Source organism: Aulostomus chinensis, chromosome 17 (genome assembly GCF_037954235.1).
Source record: "Aulostomus chinensis isolate RoL2024-O1b breed Wild chromosome 17, RoL_Achi_v1.0, whole genome shotgun sequence".
Lineage (NCBI taxonomy): Eukaryota > Metazoa > Chordata > Actinopteri > Syngnathiformes > Aulostomidae > Aulostomus > Aulostomus chinensis.
The window spans coordinates 3,720,159-3,740,278 of record NC_141336.1 but is presented as its reverse complement, the minus strand read 5'-3'; the positions used below and the strand labels follow the sequence as shown (position 1 = coordinate 3,740,278).

Sequence of the window (20,120 nt, the reverse complement as noted above, 5' to 3'; positions counted from 1 at the left end):
GGTTTAACCACTTTAGCAACAATTTGGAGAAATTTAATATGGCAGCCCAAAAGAATTTATTGATTCCCTTTCACTTTGTCGACGCTCATGTCATGTGTTTGAACATTCATTTAAATTAAGACAAACCTGGTGAACATTTTATTTGATGATCATGAGAAATCTTTTAGTGAACAATAAATTTTAATTTTCTAAACACGCTGCTCATGGGTTGAGGCTAAAGGCACTGGCACTGTTGTCCTGGGAGTTACAGCCAATGGGTGACACATAAGATGAAGGAGGTTTTATGGACATTCTTTTTTCAATTTGATTCAAACTATTGCCTGTGACAAAGTAAAGCAAGAGCTGTGACACTAGCAGGTTTTGTTGCTGTTGGAATAGTTACTCCGCTCAAGATCACGAAGCACACTATCTGAAATGTTGCGGGGAAAGAACATCCTCGCTGGTGCAGCCTTGCAGATGACGTGCTGGTTAAATTAAAGCGAATGAGCACAAAGAAATGCTAACCGACATCCCTATGACTGCATTAGCCAAAGCACACAATTTCAGTATATCATTGTGGTCTTTTTTTTTTTGGTTATCATCTTCGTCTTAAATGCTTGGTAAACATAGCTTGTTCGTGGACAGTTGTGATTGCAGTTAAATCTGCTGGCGATCAGTCGCCGTTCATAAAAATTAACAGTCTGAATAATAGCGGATGGGTCGCGGGTGGTGAAATGATACATAATTTATGAGGAAAATATTAATTACATTCTGTAAAATGTGAGCAGAGCAGAGCTTCGGTCCACTGCATCTCTGCAGCGGACAGCTTCATTTTCCGTCAGGCATGAATTACTGAGTCACAGCGCTTACAGGGAATACAAGAGGAATTCAGACACTAATATGAGTTATCAGGAGCAGAAAGCACAGCAGCCAGCACACATCTGTCTCATCTACATCACCTTCGTTATTGCTGCTGCTTCCTGTCATTGTTGCATGCACCATTTCGACATTTGACTAAATTATTTATTTCCTCAACTTGTTAATTGTCAGATTATTCCATTTACAACACTTATAGTCAATAAAATACAAGAAGCAACGTTTTGATTCACTTCTGGATGGTGGAATTTATGTTTTTGGGGCATTGGTGGAGAGAATTAGCCTGGAGCCCCGCATGTTTGAGGCCTGGGTGATGATCAGAAATTCAACTATAGTGGAACTTGTTAATATTTCAATTTGATGTGATGCCCTCAAGTCTTCAGGCACATTTTTGATGCCCTCGGCATTCTAGAAATCTCTGGGCTAGTGTTGCTAAATTGCAATGGAATTTAATAAGTCTGAAAAGATTTCATCTTACACACCATTTATGGCAATTAAATGTATGGAACTGGACACTTGAATATGGTGTGAAAAGTCTTAAGATGAATGTAAAATAAGACATGCACATAAAATACACACATTCATACACCAGCAATACATTGTTAGTGCATGTTCTTTGGTGCCACGTAGGGGACAAAGGAATGCCTTATATTGGACTTTTTTAGTTTGCTTCTCTGTGCAAAATACAGATTTCAAAATTCAACACTGTCTTGAGGTAATGACACAGCAACTAGCACACCCAGAGTGTGCAGAGGAGCAAGGATCCATTCAACAGCATTTTATTTGGGTTTTTTTCCTAAACGAAATATCTCTGTGCTGTGTGAAATAAACAAAAGAATTAGGAGCAAAATCGTGCCTGCTATCAGTTATAAAACTGGTGACAGCATACGTGCACCTACAGTGTTTTCAATGAATTAAGTAGCTAAATATGTAAACAGGGTGACACAATCGATGCATAAAAAAACGCAACAGGCTTCCCACACAGATGTTTTAAAGTGAGTGTACACGGTATGTTGACACACTACAGTTTTATTTGCACTGTGGAGCTGTCGGTGTTAAACTCTGGCTCTGATGTTTAAAAAAGGTGTGTGCTGCTGATTGTTGACTCAGGGGTTGGATGTCATCAGACGGATAAGTGCGATTAATTTTGGGTCCGTCAGTGTCAGTTGTGAATGTTTTCAGTAGCAACCTGGCAGAACAATCGAATTATTCACATATTTTTAACAAGCTACTTTTTGCTTCCTTCTGTTTTTAAATCCCCATTAAGTCACTGTATGCATATTGGTTTTTCATTGTTTTTCAATGACTGGTTGTCGTCGTTTGGTTGGTTCATGTGCTGCAGCATCATCTCCCAGGCCAGCAGGGGTTACATGAGGTTCCCGAGGCTGGTGTCCTAACAGCTAACCTCTCTCTGTGCACCTTATTGCTTTTCAGTTGTTAAGGCGTTTCACAAGTGGTGATTCATCACTCAGTATGGCGCGTGCACGCGCGCACACACACACACACACACACACACACACACACATCACAAGCTGTAAGCTTCCTGGAGGCCATTCCTACCTCCAACCTCATATCACCTCCTGACTAGCAGCTAGCAGCTCATGACTAGCCACAGAGTAGCTGGAGGGTCATTCTAGACACCTCCCTGAGCAATCGGCATCATCTGAAACTGACAATGTATCTTTACAGACACACACATACACACTATGTGATTGGACTATCTGTGATGCATATCAAATTTAACAGTAGGTGTGTGTCTGTGTGTGTGCGCGCGCTCGCGTGTGTTGCTGGATCAAATAACAAAAGCGCATCCAGCAGAATTACAAATACTTGCAAAACAGTATTAGATGAAACAAGACCTTTTCAGAATGTCTAAAAAGTGAAAAAATACATCCCTCCTCTGTACTCTACATACCCTTCTTACCTGTGCACAACACTTTTTTATGAACATTTTTGATTTTGTGTGAACTTAATATTAGCCAGAAGTAAAAAAAACAAAACAAAACAAAACAACACTTGTGTGGCACAAACTTCCTTGCTGTGAGGAATGCAGTTGTATTTTATTAAGATGGACTCACACAGCTTTGGGCAATCACCTCAACTCAAACAAGTCATTCCAATATGCAACTGAGCTGCATAACAGGAATTGTTACTTTCCTGAACCCTATAAATTATATAAAATATTTACCAAGAGCACCTGCCAGCTTTTGATAGCCCCTAAAATGAGCAAAGGGAAAAGCCATTGTGCAGACTCATATTTCTGTAGTGTATCTGTGTACAGCACAGTGTCAGGGTAGAACAGATCATACACATTTTACACAGTGTCTGAACTTATTGAAAAGATAGAGCCCAAGTTGGCAGAGATGATGGGTTGATCACACATGCTATAGAGCACGCCGCCGCATTTGAGGAGAGTCCAATCCAATCCATTCAGATGAGTTTAACAATAATCCAGGAACAGAGTCAGCCACACGCTGCAAAGGGTTACAGAGTCTATGATTGTGGAGGTAGCACACAGGAAGTATACCATGCAGACTGGATTTGAGGCAGCAATGATGTTAAGTACACCAGTCGGAGGTAGACTAAACTTTGCCTAATCCGCCACAACAAAGAAATATTTGCAGAAAGCTGTGGGTAAACAGCAAGCTACAGTATCAACAAAGGTTTCATTATAAAGCTGCACAGAGGTCATAAAGCCAAAAATAAATGTACCCTTCACTAACTTCATTCATTTAAATGATGGTGAAGAAGACGATAAAACAATTTATTGTTATAGTTACGACAGTGTAATGACATTTGGAGCCGACCAGCAAAAACCCCAAAGGACTCAGATGGCCCACAGGATGCAAGTGTTCAAAGTGCAGGGAAAGGGAGTGCACATTGTTAACACGTTAACATACGAAAGACACTGTACCACACAACGTTAACTATGATGGACGCTGCACCTCAGTCTTGCAGCTGCCTCTTCTTGCCACACCACCGTCACTCTGGCTGTTGATAAAGACTCAGAACATCAAGCAGTCTCAGAAAAAGTGTCAAGATTGATTAAAAAAAAATGAAGGTCCCCTCCCCTAGACACATGTATATGGACTGTTTTTAATTTTTCTGCTTAAAATGTTCCATCCGATTTGCTTCACTTACATGACTGCAAGAGTAGAAATGCTGGCAATTACATTTCAGTTAAAGTTTGATTAATTGTGTGTCCTTTACCAGATGTCCAAATCACCCAAGTTTCTATTTTCAGTGAAAGGGAGACAAAACTGCAGCACATTCCAACATGGGATAAACTGGCGCCAGATAATGTTTGGTATTGTTTCTAGCTGAACTGATAAACCAATTACTTATAAATGTTGACAGCCTGCCCTTTCCTTAGACACTAAACGCTGCTAAAAGCAGCAGATGTCAACAAACGAGACTATGAAAGATGCGCTGCTGTACAGAAGAAACCTAATAAATGACAGCAGTGACAGGGAGTCAGACAATCAGTGTTGTCTCTATTTTACACATCGTAAGTGGACAGTAAGGGTCCAGTGTTGGGGACAGTTGAATGGAGCATGTGGTGGTGGCAGGTTATGTGATGCCACTTGTTCTCTCTGTCTCTCTCTAGAAAAGTGACTGCAGAGACCACAAGCCAAACACAAGACCTTAGTTCTGACTTCAGTACCTCAAAGCCACCGCTTGTATTGTTCTTTCCTCAGTCTGGCAGGCAGTATCCACTCAGGGAGTACCTACCCTGGGTTTGAAAAACTGGTGTGGTGGAAATACCAAATGAGATCATGAAAGCCTGTGCTGCTCCAATCATGGACACTGTTTAGTTCACAACAGCTGTTCTGTACTGACTCTCCATTCTAGCTATGGTGGCAGCTATAATTAGTGTAAAAAATTAATTAAATATTTCTGTTTACGTAACTCCCTCTCTGCCCATGATATTATGACAGCTATTGCCAACACTGTTCTCTCTCGAGCTGAAACACTGGGTTAAACACTCAGAGGGACTGTCTGAAAATTTGCAGCCGTATAACTAATATCATCGCGCAATACCTTTTACAAGTATTTTTTATTGAAGTAATAGTCTCCAGATTTGAACCAATAAGAAAAAAACCTGTAAACAAAAAAACTCATGTTATCCACCAAGTGTCTCCTTTTCTAATTTTACTGTCCAACATCAGTGCAGGAACTAAAAGCGTACTGAAAACAGATGAATGCCTTTTGGAGAAGTGCTGGAGCAGGTTTGATGTGACACGTAGCTTGTGAACTCTGGCAGTCACCTCTGTCAGTCACCGGCTGGCCTGTAGGCACCAAGCTGATCTCCAGTTGAACCTGTCAAAACCAAAAGCAGGAACGTTAGATCTGAGACCGGAAACCTAAAAGCAGAGAATTAAATTTACTGGGAAAGCAAGCAAAAGATTAAAAAATATAGCAAGGGCTCTTGACCACTCGACTGCACTTCGGCCCTGCTTTCTTTGTTCGGGGCTGATTTTCCCTTTATAATTGGATTGTGTGGGTACTTTCATCACTCCTGAGCCTAAGTTGCGCCCTTACTTCAGCCACCTGAGGTGAACGAGGATCCACCACAGTCCTCGTTTAGTGTCCTTATTCACTCCCCTCTATTGCAACACATGATATGTAAAGTAACCTTGCTGTTTTGTGTTCTACTCCAGTTTGCCCACGATGAGACAAGAGTCCCAGGTTGGTGGTAGGAGAGAACACTTGAATTGTCCTCCGGGGAGAATGCACCCTGGCTCACTGAGTGACGCATTTTCCCTCACAGTGCGGAGCAGTTCTTATGCAAAGCAGACCCACTGGCCATACCACACACCGTGATGTTATATGCAGGCTTATGCAAATGGGTGACCTTTCTCAGAGCATTTACATCAGGGTGGGAAATTAACTTTTTGATCTAGTAGCCTCTGTGTCTGGAACATTTAGAAATTCAACCAAACTGCTCATTATTACGTCAGAAATACAAGTTACATAGATGCTATAAATGGCAACGTCATTCAAAAATATTTGGCCTTTTACGGCATGATGCATTTTTACATTGCTAGCAGGGTCAATTTGCGGTAGAAATCCCATGAAGATCAGCACTGACAGCGTTGGAACACAAGACAAAGACTTCGGGAGATGATGCTTAAGTCAGCAGGTTAACTTTTGGAACACTTCTGAACCTGTCAATATTCCTTCCACCCTCAGCCCTGTTATTTCTGCTCTTACAGAGAGGGCTAACATCATCAATATTTCAAATCAAGTGTGTGGAAAATTTTTGGAGTCTCTGTTGGCGTGTTGGGTGAATGTCTTCTGTTGTATTTTTTATTTATTTCCAAGCAGTTGGAATGATGTTGCCGCCAAAGGATAGCAGAAGTGCTGATAGCTGTTTTTGGAGCCAAGCAGTGCTTGAGAGATGTCTGCTCTGAAACTGAGTTTGAGGGTGCCCCCAGCACTAAAAAACAAACAACCCCCCCCCCCCCAAAAAAAACAAACAAACATCATGTTGTCAAGGTATGTGAATATTTTAGACTGCTTGCTAATATTGGTCTATGGTTTAATTGCTTGGCTTTGCTAGCCATCAGTCTGTAGCAACAGCGAAATGTGTTGCATGGAAGGCAACAAAGTTACATGTAAATCATGTGATGCATCTACCAGCATGATGTTGTGAGTGCAGTGTGTAAGAAACTCCTGGCTGTTTCATGCTGATTATCAGTTAGTATGTTTACATGACTTTAGAAGTGCATTTATTGTGTTTATCTGACTAGAAGTTCTGAAATACATGTAAACTCTTAAGTCTGGCTGAAATCATTGCAGTACAGGATCAGATTATTCCAGCATGTACACACTTTAGTCAGCCCCTAATTGGAATGGTGGTCTGCTCATGTTTCAGGTCCTGTTGCGATGTTTAACCCAGAAGTCTAACAGCAACAGTCAAGGGGGCAGGCAAAAAATATAAAGAAAACAAATGGCCCTATTGACACGATCTATGGAGACTTCGGGCTGTCAGGTTCATTGTGGTATTTAGAGGATACGTCATCTGAGTCTCATCCGCAGCACGCGGCAAAAAGATGCAGTCATTAGACACCTGACTATCAGGGTTTCCGCTTGAAAAAATTGGCCCTGGACAACGTGACCGGCAGGCTTTCAATTGACCAAACAAATGTTTGAAATTGAATATTAAAATATTATTATAAATATTATTTGAATGTATTGAGTTTAAAATTAATATAAATGTTGTATGTGCTGGCTTGAAACTAGCAATGATGCTTGAACTTGACCGAGCACCAGCTTGCACTATCTTTGCCCTGCTAAAAGGGACCGATGTGTTTTGAGCTGGCAAACCTTTGACGGACTGAATTGTGCCTCAGCAAGTTTTCCTTGGATAGTCGCTGCCGTCACGGTGCGTTGGACAGGGACGCTACTTGTTAACGTATTTGGTACGTGACACAAAAGACAAACCAGAAGAAAGCCTGTTTGCCAACAGCTAAACTGTTCCTGAAGCGTAAGTACTTTGCTAAATAAATCGATTCTTCCAGTTCAAGTGTACTGGGCTAATGACAGTAGTCCAATCAACTAAACTAATTGAGCTTTAACTACAACTCCACAACATCTGTGCATGTGAACCCATTGAGAATGATACGGGGCAAGGGTTTTAGAGCTAGCTTGATACCTGGACCTGAGTAGTTTAAGCCATCGGGCGCCAACTTTCAAAGCACGTCAAGAAAAAGAGCAACGAATCCAGCTAGCCATGGCAGACAACCAGCGACTGCTCTTAAAAAAAACAAGTAGTCTCCTCACTCAGATCTTCTTTGTTAATGTCTAACAACCTCGTTGATGGTAGAGACCACCAGGCTAACAGCCAGCTCACAGTAGTGCAAAAAAAACCATTATGGAAGCTGACTGGAAGCTAACCAGTTTAATGTCATTTGGGCTAAGTAATAAAGAAAAAATGTGTGTCATGATAGTTCCAAAAAAACTCTCTTTTCAGTATCGATATATATCATGATATTTGCTATAGCAAAGAAAATTACATGTCAGATAATCCATTTGGTCCGTGTACCTTTCATTCATTCTATTTTCAATTTTCAAAAGCAAATTAGAAAACAAAAAACAGGGCATTTTTTTCCATTTCCATTTCCGAAATGGAAGGTACACAGACCCTGATTTGTTGCCCAGTTGATAGCAACCGCTAATTTCGTGTCGGATACATGTCCCCTCCTGGAAATGTTGTGATGTGCACAAAATCTCCAGACATTCATTTCAGAACATCCTTACTGCATACCCAATTGTAATAGATTAGTGGAATTGTCCACGTACGAGAGATTTTGAGCTATCAAGTCTCTTATTAAATCGCCGTAGGGCTCCAGGGACACCATCTTGTCCAGGCTTCAAAGTCCGAACGTGCTGCTGTTTTGCTAATCGAGGAAAAAAGGCTGAAACACTGCTGCTGCCTGGTATTCTGCTTCCGGTTCACCTTGTAAAAATACCTTAAAAGATATCCCTGCATTTTTTTCCATTTTGGATTAATAGATTTAAATCTTAGGGTTAATCCTTGGAAAAAAAAAATCTGGAATTGAAAAACAACACAAAATCCAATTTTATGGCTGTATTTGAATGGAAAACGGCTCATGTTCGTTTGTTTTTAAACCTGCTACATATATTAAAGAAAGAAAAATGCCCCGTTTTTTTGTTTTCCGATATGCCTTTCACAATTGAAAATAGAATGAACGGAAGGTGCACAGACCCCATTTGGTGTTCCTCAGATGGGTTGTGAATGCTAAAGAGAAGTGGGATAGAATCATCTGAAACTATAAAGAACCTTACAGAAATCATTTTGCAGGTCAGCAAAATGAACCAAACTGGAATGAAAGCTTCATCTCACATTACTGAGTCAAGAAAAGGAATGTCACATTGGTGATTGGTGTGTGGTTTGATAATTCAACACACTGTGGTCTGGCCCAGTTTACATGACAGCCAATCCGGCGTTTTAGAAGCAAAGAAATATCTGTCAACAGGCAGTGATATATTTAGCCTACTGTTTAAAGTTAGAATACAGTAGCAGTTGCATTTGGTGTTGAAGGGGTTGAGTGTACGACTCACAATTGCTTTTAAACATGGTTGATTCATTTAGTTGGGTTTTTTTTCCTACTAAAAATGCAGGCCGTTGGTTGTTTAAGGTTGAGTAAAAACTAAGAGCAAGTAGAAGAAGACATTGATCTCTGCTCAGTGCCTCGGATTACGTGGCCTTTACGCTTCATTAGTTATCAGTGTCGTCTTTTGTTAGATGCCACAAAGATGAAATTCAACATGAAATTTACAAATTCCGCATCAGTCTTGATCATCTTTTACAAAACCCAGAGGCAACAAACGAAACTGATGTCTCCTTAGGGATAGCGTTATGATCACATGACTTAAGATCTGTCCTTGTAGGTCATCTGAGGGAGCCATATGAAATGTTTCCCCACACCATGACCTTTAATGTCAAAATACCTTGATCGAAGTTTAATGTAAATTGCTGCTAGGGATCCTAGGAAAGAAAAATGCAGACTTGATGCAAAAATGAACCCATAAGGTTTGTTTTTGTGCTCAGAAAACAATTTTTAAAACCGCACATGGAGAAAGTGTTTACTCCCAAAGATTGACCATTAGGCTTTACTTCTATTTCCTTTAGCTTTATTTGTCTAATTGTGTGAATTACAGGGATAAATCCCCTGCATTACCATGCTTGAGTAAGGTATTGCTCTTTTTCTTTTCCTTTTTGGGAAAAGCTAATAATGCAATCACCCTTGCAGATTGTGTGTTTTAGCACAAGCCGTTAATGAATGAACTGGGCTTCACTACATGGTTCTCCAGGACTTGAAGGCTCTCAGCAGTTGCTTATTTTTGGATGGAGTTGGTTACCTGTCATCATGCAAGATTGGAGATTTTGGCAACAGAATGCAGAGGTGTCAACACAGATCTGTTCCTTGTCCCTGTCACTTTAGCTTGGTATGACGGACTTGTTTGTGCTCTTTGCCAAAGTTAACCCTCTCCAGTGCCAGTTACAAAGATATAGATATCTGCCAGTCATCCCAGTTTAGCCTCTGATCAATGTGACGTTCTCTGTTTGGGGATCTCAGGGCTGCAATCGCCATAATTATTTGTAGCAATCATTTGATGTGCGTGTGTGCGTGCGTGCGGGATTAAGATAAACTTGTGTGTTTTTTGTTGTTTTTTGTCATGAGTAAAGGGATGAATAATGATATCTTACATGCATTGCAAATCCTTAATAGCAGAAATACAGAAGTAAACAGTTCAATATGAAATCTTACATGGAAACATATCTCTACGGACAGTGATCTGAATTGTGTTTTGTCCACATGAAATACATAATCAGTTTATTCTGAAAATCAAATCTCAGACTGGAAATGAACTGACAGCAGTACCTTGCACCAATAAATGTCCAAACAGAGTTACAGGGCAGACTGTTGATGTCTGCATTCATAAGTGTGAGAACAAAAACAAATAATAGGAAAACCTGAGCAGTATACTCAGTTTGTCTGAACATGCTGACGTGTGCACTGCTACTTCCTGCAAAACCACACCCTACCTGGTAAAAAGCCAAGTTGTTAGGGAGTCCCGTTAGCCACCAGGCTTTCTGCTGAGCTAAGCTGGCAGAAGTTCCGCATTTAATGGACGGACACAAGAGTGCAATTAATCATCTCATCTAATGATTGAGCATATTTCCTAAAATCTGTTTGTTTGTTTTTTGAATAAGTTGAGAATGTTTTGCAAAGACGCGTGCACAGCTGCACATAGGGTGTGCATTATTGTTCTATTGATTGTAGTGGGTGAGTTGGGAGCCTCAAGGTTGGTATCACAGTTGTTGTGTTCTCTGTTCACAGACAAGTTTATTGTGCTGATGTGTTTTGTTTTGTTGTGTGTGTGTGTGTGTGTGTGTGTGTGTGTGTGTGTGTGTGTGTCTGAAAGAGAGAGAGAGAAGGGTTAGCTTCTCTAAAATAACCAGCAGTGTTGCAATACACACTCAGTGGTGTGGTGGTTGGTGAATACATACATATGTACACACACACACACACACACACACAAACAGCAGGTAAAATAAGTATTGAACATGCCACCACTTTTCTCAGTAAATGTATTTCTAAAGGTGCTACTGACATGAAATTGTCACCAGGTGTTGGTCACAACCCATGCAACCCACACGTGCAAAGTAATTAAAACTTAGATGTCCATAAATGAAGTTATGCATAAAATGGAATGACACAGGGAAAAAGTATTGAACTCATGAAAAAACAGAGGCGCAAAAAGGCACGTAAAGCCAACACAGCAGCTGAAATCTATCTGTAATCAGACAGCAATGCCCCCCTGTCAGTGCAAATTGATATCAGCTGGTTCAGTTCCAACTGATGGCCTGGAAAAAGGTGCCTTGTTGCCAAGGTGTCTCACAGTGGCATTTCCTGGGGCCTTTCCCATTACTTACTGCATAGTAGTGCCATGAGAATTCATTTTAAATAATCCAAAGCTATTTACCTGACTCCATCTTTAGGGAAGTTTCTATATGTATCCATCCATCCATTTACTTCCGCTTATTCCTGTCAAGAGTCACAGGGGGGTGGAGCCTATCCCAGCAGCCTTCCCCCTGGACAGGTCACCAGTCCATGGCAGGGCCAACACATAGAGACAGACAACCATTGGCTCTCCCAGCCACGCCTACGGTCAATTTAGAGTCTGGATTAACCTGGTCCCTCTTGATGTCTTTGGACTGTGGAGGAAGCTGGAGTATCAGAGAGAACCCAGCAGGAACAGGGAGAACATGGAGACTCCACCCAGAAAGACCCTGTGCTGCAGCCGGGGCTCCACCCACAACCTTCTTGCTGTGAGGCGACAGTGCTGACCACTGCACCACCAGGCCGCCTGTACAGCCAGTTTGTAGGTCCTAAATTTTTCAGCTGATTGGGAACAGCGTTGTCTTGCAGTTGATAGAAAATTATGTCAATGGCAGGGAAAGAGATAAGTACCAGGCAGTATAGGATGTTGCTGTTGTCTGGACATGAGGACAGAGTTTGGGGATAACCATGGTGATGACAGCAGAAAAAATGATTTTCTACATCTGAGCTGATTCAAAATAAAGGTTCCCATCTCCTGTTTTGCACATTTACCACCTCAAGTGAACGAAAACTTATTTGCAAAGTTGAGAGCTTTTTCCCAGAATTTTGCATTTTCATTGACCTTCTCTTGATTCACTGTTGGAAACCTATTGTATATAAACACTGCGGCACTTTTCAGTGCAGGAGATAAAAAAACCCCTCCAAGACTCTAATTCTGATGCCTGTCCCCCTCACTCCTGTAGACTGTTGCATCTCAGACTCCTGATGAACAGTGAAATTGACGTCCATTCCACGTAGGGACTGTCGTTACCCTCAATGACTGAACAGCACGAGCAGATAGAAGCCCATAAATGTAAGGTAGTTTGATCCTGAAGAGGTGTACGGTCGTATTCATATGAAAATAGTTTAACATGTCCCCTAACATCATGGTCATCACATGAGGAGCTGACTACATGTTGCATGTCTGCTTGAGAGAAGTGGGATGGGGAGGTGTGTCTTGACGTGTCTCACTGCATCCTGGTTTGTTATAGGCTGTCGACTGATGGGATGCGTGAGACAAGCAGAGGGCGAAACGGGAAGGCACTAGGACCCAGTGGTAAAACCGTGAGTAGGCAGGCAGAGTGGGGCTGAGTCACTGCATGTGTCTGAGAGGCAGTCAGAAACAGAGCAGAGCCAGGGAGCAGAGGTGATCTCACACTCATCAGCACAGGATAACACAACCATGATGGGTTGACTTGGGGGGGAGGCGGTTGTTGGAGAGAGGAAGTGTGCATTCGCCACCACTTGCTCAACAATGGAGACCAACAAAGTTCTTCATTTTGTGCCTTTGGGTAAGTGGATCCAAGCTCTTAGAGCTGCTCCTCAGCTGTGCACGACGCAGCCTTGACTGGGAGAACCTTGGGGTTCCCTACCTCGTGAAACCTGAGAACCCCCGGTGCAGCCCACTTCCACGCTCAGGGACGGCAGATGTCTGTGTGCGCATGTGTTCTACTGTACATACTTGTTTTTGAGCTTGGACTTTTTATGTCCTAATACCGTGGTGGTGTTTGTAATAGAAATTTTCTCTCTTTTTTTCCGTTTTTTTTTTTTTTTTTGGAGGAGGTGGGGTTGAAGAAGCGCTGTTGTGCTTAGAAATGCAGTTGTTTTCATGCATTCTTGCATGTGCTCCAATCCGCTGTTTTTTCCCTTTTTTTCTTGTTTATGCCTGGTATGCGTCAGGAGAGATTCCTGCGTCGCAATTCTTCAGTTCACTAACTGAACCTTGACAAAGAATTGCATCGCAAACCCACCCAGAGAAAGCCAGTGTACCTGTCGAGAGGAGACAGCTGGAATGCAGAGAAATCCTCTGCTCATAACACACTTTTTTCATGTGTTGCACTGACAGAGCTCATGCATGTGCGTTTTTGACAGAGCAGGCTCCCCGCTGCACAAAACAATGTGTGTCAGTGCATAGCTGTGTGTAGTATATGTGCGTGTGTATTTTTCTGCTTGAGAAATTGAGAGAGAAAAAAAAGATGTGTTGAGCCTTATATTGCAGGTGCGTGTGTGTGCGCGCGTGTATGTGTGTGTCTGTGTGAAGCCGAGAAAGACAGACAGATTAGTGTTGGTGACAGCCACAGGAGAGCTGTGAGTTCTCCCCTCACTGAAAGTCCTCTGAGAGCCCAGAGCCCATTTGGAGGTGTGATGCGGCTGCCTCCTCTCTTTCATTTTGTCTGGGAAGGCAGAGCGTGATACTGCGTCTTAGTGTGAGTGTGTGTGTGCACGCACGCGTGTGTGTGTGAGATGAGAATGTTTCGTGGGATAATGCAAGTGCAGGAATGTTATCCGAGTGTGTTTGTGTGAGTGCATACCAGTGGGATGTGTGGTGTACGGGATACTTCCAGGAATATATTTGTGTTTAAATGCATTTGTGTGTACTTGATGTATTTCTCAGAGTTTAGTCGTGCTGGCGTGTGATGTGTGAGAGTGTGTGTTTGTGTGTGAGCGTCATGCACTGTGCACACTAACTACATCTCTGAGTGTGTGTCGGGGCGTGATGGACACTGCTGAGGCTCATTCTCTGAAGAGTAATTTGCATTAATTTGCTTAGGAGCTGATTAGAGGCGGAAAGGGCGTGTTTGATCCTTGCAGCAGAACAATTTGGTTTTATGAACAAGAAGGTATTGCAAAGGTTTGTTGCCAGTCACAGAAAATGTTGGGGGCTAAGGTTTGAAGGGTTGGTAGGTGTAGCTGACAAGTCTGATCCAGTCATGTCTAATCCGTTTAATTACAATCATTCTCAGTTTCAGGTTTCTCATGATTTCACCTTGCTTTTGAATTTACGCAGCAAAGGATTTTACTGCCCAGTCGAATAAAAGGACAGAAGTGTATCTGCAGGACTGTGGTGGCGTTACTGATCGCTACAAGTGATTCCATAAATACTTGTTAAAGGATACGATTATCACGTGAAACAGAGTGAGTGTCCTTGCACCTTTCAGCGAGACAAAAACCGTAAGGATGCTCGGGTGAAGCTGCCCATACGGATTACAAAAAATGTTTCCATTACTGTTGTCATTAGCAAACTCTTATTGCAGCATATTGTGAGAAATCCTTGATGTTTTGTCATTATCTGTGGGAACCTGGAGGAGCAGCTGGCGCTGTAGGAGGAGGTCACGATTGGGAATTCACTTTCATGAGTTGTAAATTACCACAATACAGCCACAATTAATGGCACACTGTGGTGGTATTGCGACGGGTTTCTGATTTAACACACTTGATTTACCTCCACGTTGTTCTTGTTCTGCATTTGGCAAAAACAAAACGCTGGTTCCAAGATTAATTACATATTTTTTCAAATCACCTTTAACTTGCTCGTTTGGATTGTTGAAAAGCCCATCAATTTATTTATTTTTTTTTTTTTACACACATTAAATGAAAGCTGCAAATCTTCTCATTTAAGGAGCTGATAAATGAATGTATCATTACTTAAAAAAAATGAGATTCCTTTCTATAGTCAGTCTACTAATTAATTTGTAATGTTACAGCAGTAACATGAAGGTGGAGATCAATCATTTCAGGTTTTCAAAGGCAGTGGGGAGTGGCATTATTATTATTATTATTATTCAATGCAAAATGCACAATTTTTTTTTTAGAAGATTCTTCACATCCACCAGCAATTTTTCACTGAAAGAGGAAAAACACATCAGAGCACAATTATGACCATACAGTTAGAAAACGGGGATTCCTGGGATACAGATAATGAGTGGCGTTCCAGTCCAGTTTCTTATTTCTCCCACAAAAGTTGTCTCTGGATATATGACGCAACCCTCTGTTCCGTTGTGTCCGCATTAGAAGACAGGAAGACATTTGCTGAATCTCCGTACGTTTTTGGTCGTCCCTCCTCCAGTGATTGTAGCCATCCACTCCTGAAATAGCCAAAATATTCTGTAGTCGCAACGTTGTATGTATTTATTTATATTTATATATATATATATATATATATATATATATATATATATATATATATATATATATTACTTATCTTTTGATTAGAACTTCCATAGAAACAAAAGCAACTCCTGAACAAGTTCTTTTCCTGTGTCTTTGGTTCGGAGGATTTTTCACAATATTCTTTAACTCCTTCACGTCTGCATGGATCTTGTCACAGTGCCGTGCAGGTACAGACACGCAACACTATGATTATTGTCACTGGTGCTGACTTTGGCATGGAGTTTCACGCCAAAGTACTCAATTTAAAATGCATGAAAGTCCAGCTCATGGAGGGAAACCATGAAAACATTCAGAACAGCAGACTTCATCACTTACCATCTGAGTATTTTTAAACCTTCCTGCCCTGAGGGACATGTATGAATTTTTCTATCTCATGAAAGTGCGCTCTGATTTTATGCCCCTCCTCTGTCCATCATGTGACACACTGTGGTCACAAAATACTTTTCAATGATTTACATTGTAAAAGAGCGTGGCTGTAAAACGACGGATACATTTTTTTTGTGTCACACGGCTCAGACAAAATTACTTCTGTCAGTATCAGAATTTGATTAGCCTGATCCTGATAACGTTCAATAACAATGAAATTCTTTATCCACATTTGTTAGCAGGGCGCTAGCCAGAATTAGCAGTTTGACCATTTTAAGTCACATGCTCATGCTCTTCTATGCACATGTAGCGCTATTGTTTATTTTAAATGCCAATCAATACCATGACAAGTCCAGCCCTCCCTTTGTGTTTGCGCTGGAAATATGTAAACATGTGGAAACAAGTTAAACTCCGTCTTCCATTTTACAGACTCTTTAATTTGTAGGCTACAAACGCTGGCCAGCGAACTGGAACCCTTAACTTTGTTACATTCGTTTTAGTGACATTTGGAGAAGACGGCAACCGTTTCCATGAGAGGAATGCTTTCAGTTAAATGCCCTGGGAAAAACAATCTGAATCAGGGGTCCAAAAAGAAGCTGCAATCATTGCATGTCTCATGCAAATTTTGGCAGTTACAGGAAATTGTGAGTGATGTCTGATGTTTCCTGAAATATTTAACACTCCATGGAAACTAGAGATAAACTGATGATGGAAACATTTGCTGCACCCCTTAATGTTATTAATATGGCTTTGCTTGTTGTTGTTGTTATAATTGTTATCATTATTACAACTATTATTAGTATTCGTGAGCCAGATGGCCCAGCCCCCTCCAGCGCTGTGTGTCATGTTAGTGCGGTGTCAGTCTTCAGGTGTGACAGACAGTCTGGTAATCAGTGTTACAGCCGTGACCTGCAGAGCCCGGACGCATCAGCATGGAGGACACATTGTGGCTGTGTGAATTAGTAGTTCGACCATGTGGAAGTAGAGGTGTGTGAGTGAAGATGGATGATGCGCGCGTGTGCGTGTGTGTGTGTGTGTGTGTGTGTGCGTGTGCGTGTGTGTGTGTGTGAGAGTTTGTGCATGTGTGCGTGTGTGTGTGCCTGCCTGTGCGCTGTAGACGTGACAGTGATCTCTGATCAGTATTCACCACTGGCAACAGATCTCAGAAGCTCCAGCCTCTGAGCACAGCCATCTGGGCAGAGGAAAAACACACATCGACACTCACTCACACACACATACAAATTATTATACAGTACCACACACACATGAATACACAAGAGTACTGATATATCACAAAAACACATCCACGGACGATGAGACAAGACAGCCACACATACACAAGTGTACTCACACATAAGCATTTTTTGAATATCACAAACACTCAAATGTGTACACACACACACACACACACATACGCACACAGAAATCCACTTTCACCCTGACTGTCAAAGATGTTGTCCATACACACTGCACATAATTATACACACAATTCATTCTATCTACATAATTTGTTGGTTTAGACACACAAAACAATTATGTAGATGCGTCAACACTGACACTCATCATGCACAGTTCAGAGAACACAGGATGAAGACCACACATTCATTACAGTTGCAACTCACACAGACGCATGCACGCACACATGCGCACACTCTTTCCGTTGTTTTTCTTTATACCTCTGTCTTACTCCATCTTTGTATTTTATCAGTCTCCCACACACGCACACACACACACAAACACATTTTTTTCAGGATGTTTGCAGACATACTCTCACAGACACGATTGTACTTTGGACAGGTGTGTATTTGTTAAAAAAGATATAACCACAGGCACCACAAGACAGAGCTTTAGAGATGTGTGTGGGTTGCATTTCTACCTACAGTTCTCAAAACGTCTGCCATCCTAGCGGTGAGAATTGTACCAATTCATCAGCCGTATATTATATCAGCTGACCTTGATGAGTGCCATTGACCTATTGGCACAGAAGATGCCATTCGCTAGCCAATGTTTGTCTTTTATTTTGATAGAAGGGTTTGGCAGTTGGTTTTTAAAATGTATGTTGTGCAGTTTTTCTACTATATAAAACTGTCCTGGTTGCTGCTTCGCCCCACCTCTCCTCTGTCGAGCACGGTGGCCTACCTCATGCTTCCTCCGTCACACGTGGAGTCATCAGTCGCATCTTTTCACCTTCCAGCAAGAAGTTTCATGAGGAGGGCATCGCACATTGGAGGGTCACGCTGTTCCTCCAGTTCCCCTCCCCACTGAACAGACAGGTGTTTCTTCTGAAAATGTTTCCCCTTTAAATAAAACACAGTGCTCATCTGTGTTATTTCTTAGCCAGTCGTTCAGTCGTGGTTGACAAAATAACACCACGAAGACAAATGTCCCGTCCAGTAATGGAGGAGCGCTTGAACCAGGTGATTGTACAAGTCAAGATGTTTCCTCACCCAAAGAAAATCTCATGAACCCCCCCCAAACTGGAGGGTCATCATCTCTCCCTCTGTGGTTCAGTCTTTATTTCAGTCAAAGCAAAAGGAGGTGCCGGGTGCCAACATTTTTACCTTCACGGACATTCTGTATCACAGCAACCAAACGCTGCGCCTCCAAAGCACTCTTGACACTCCCAGCTGGGAAAAATGCTTAGGTGGACACGAGCTCTGACGATTGCTGGGGAACCCCCTCTCCTCTCTCTGCTCTCTGTCCTCCTTGATGGAGCGCCATAATTACATTTTCCTAAATTTTTTATGTTTTCACTTGGCATGGAAAATGATAAAGAAGTCAGGGAATTGCGAAGAGAATTGGGGCTAATTTTTGTTGCTCAGCTTTGGCAAAACCGTAGTGCCCTAAATTCTTCAGCACTTTGGTACATTTATGGATGATGGGATGCCATGTGCCACCCGCCTGCTTAGACCGGGTCAGGTGCTGTGTTAGGTTGATAAACGGGCTATATTCGCCGCTGCATCTTTACATTGTAGATTAAGGAATGATGAATCTACATCACTGGCTTCACCGGCCACAGTGCCTGATGGGCCAGATGTACCCCAAATCTGATGTGAACACAGACACCAGATCTGGATGTGACTCTCTTTACACCCTTAAGATGGAAATGATGATGAAATTTTCATCATGTTGACCCTCGCAGCCACATGGTTGTGGAAAGTATACTCATTTATAATTAATCACAATGGATTTCTGCTTATTTCACGGGGTACAGTCCAGGTGCACCGCTGGCTTCAATGTGCTTTATGCCGTACATCTGGATTGATGCTTGACCTTAAAGAGGCATGGTATGATATTATTCAAGCTTGAAATTTGACTTTATGATGTTTCTGAGGACTTTCCTCTTCTGTATTTTACTAGTTCACAAAACTGGCCTTATTTTTAAAAGAGGCAGGAATATTTAAGTTGGATTTTATGTTCTATTCATCCAAGAAAATGTTGTTTTTGTTGCAAGGAGACAGTAATTACCACTTGTGAATTCCTCTTGGCACAATAGAAATAGGCAGGAATTTCACGTAGGCCATGCCTGGTTTTGCTTCCCTTCATATGGCCCATGAAGACAGGAGAAGACCACATGTCGCTTTCCAACCAGACAAGAAGAAAAACAAACAAGGAATATAACAAGTTCTCAAGGACAGAATGGAATTGTAGTTAACAAGGATTGTTGATTGTCAACAAAATGATCCACAGTTGGCAGAATATGAATGACATGTAGGGTTTGGGAGACTGTACTCTGAATGTGTAATTTACAAGCTATTTACACAGCCTGTCCCATTTGTACCATGTATAAAAATAGCCGTGTAGTTCCAGCTTGATATTTAATGTGTTGTCCTTGCAGACCATTTAATTCTGCATGTCCCTGTTGCTAAATAGCACCTCCAGATGTGAATGTATAAAAAGCATCTATTGTTGTGAGCATGCAAGTGAAACATTGGTTCTCATTGGCAACCTTCAGATTCAACAGGGTTTGAATACTAGCATGCTGCGTCATCTGAAGAACAAATGGAATCCGCTTTGACCAGCTGTTACGTTGCTCTTTACCAGCAATGCCTCATTTGATCATTCCTTTTTTTTCTTAATAAAGTTGACATTGATTTGCGCTCATTTGAGAAGATTATTCCACGTTTGAACAAAGGTCAAAATTTACAACAAAATAAGAAACAAAAATGTATGAAAATATACAACAAGGACAAATTGAAAGATTCATCACTGTTCAAGAATTAAGGGCTTTAACCCAAAATAATTGTTCATTAGCAATGAAGTGTAGCTAAAACCAGGGTATTAGGCTTTCTCTCCTTTTTTATAAAACTCTTC

The 20,120-nt window shown here is 41.6% G+C and overlaps 1 protein-coding gene across 4 annotated transcripts in view; it reads left to right on the top strand.

Moving 5' to 3' along the window:
- The first annotated feature begins 12,591 nt into the window (after positions 1 to 12,591).
- The window catches only part of slc4a11 (solute carrier family 4 member 11), a 102,095-nt gene continuing 94,566 nt past the window's right edge, over positions 12,592 to 20,120 (top strand). For 2 of the 4 annotated variants that reach the window (XM_086182528.1, XM_086182526.1), the window contains exon 1: positions 12,592 to 12,781. In XM_086182528.1, the coding sequence (XP_086038654.1) occupies positions 12,745 to 12,781 (37 nt within the window). In that variant the 5' untranslated portion in view covers positions 12,592 to 12,744. The remainder of the gene's footprint in view (positions 12,782 to 20,120) is intronic. The other 2 variants (XM_086182525.1, XM_086182527.1) reach the window with 2 other exon arrangements.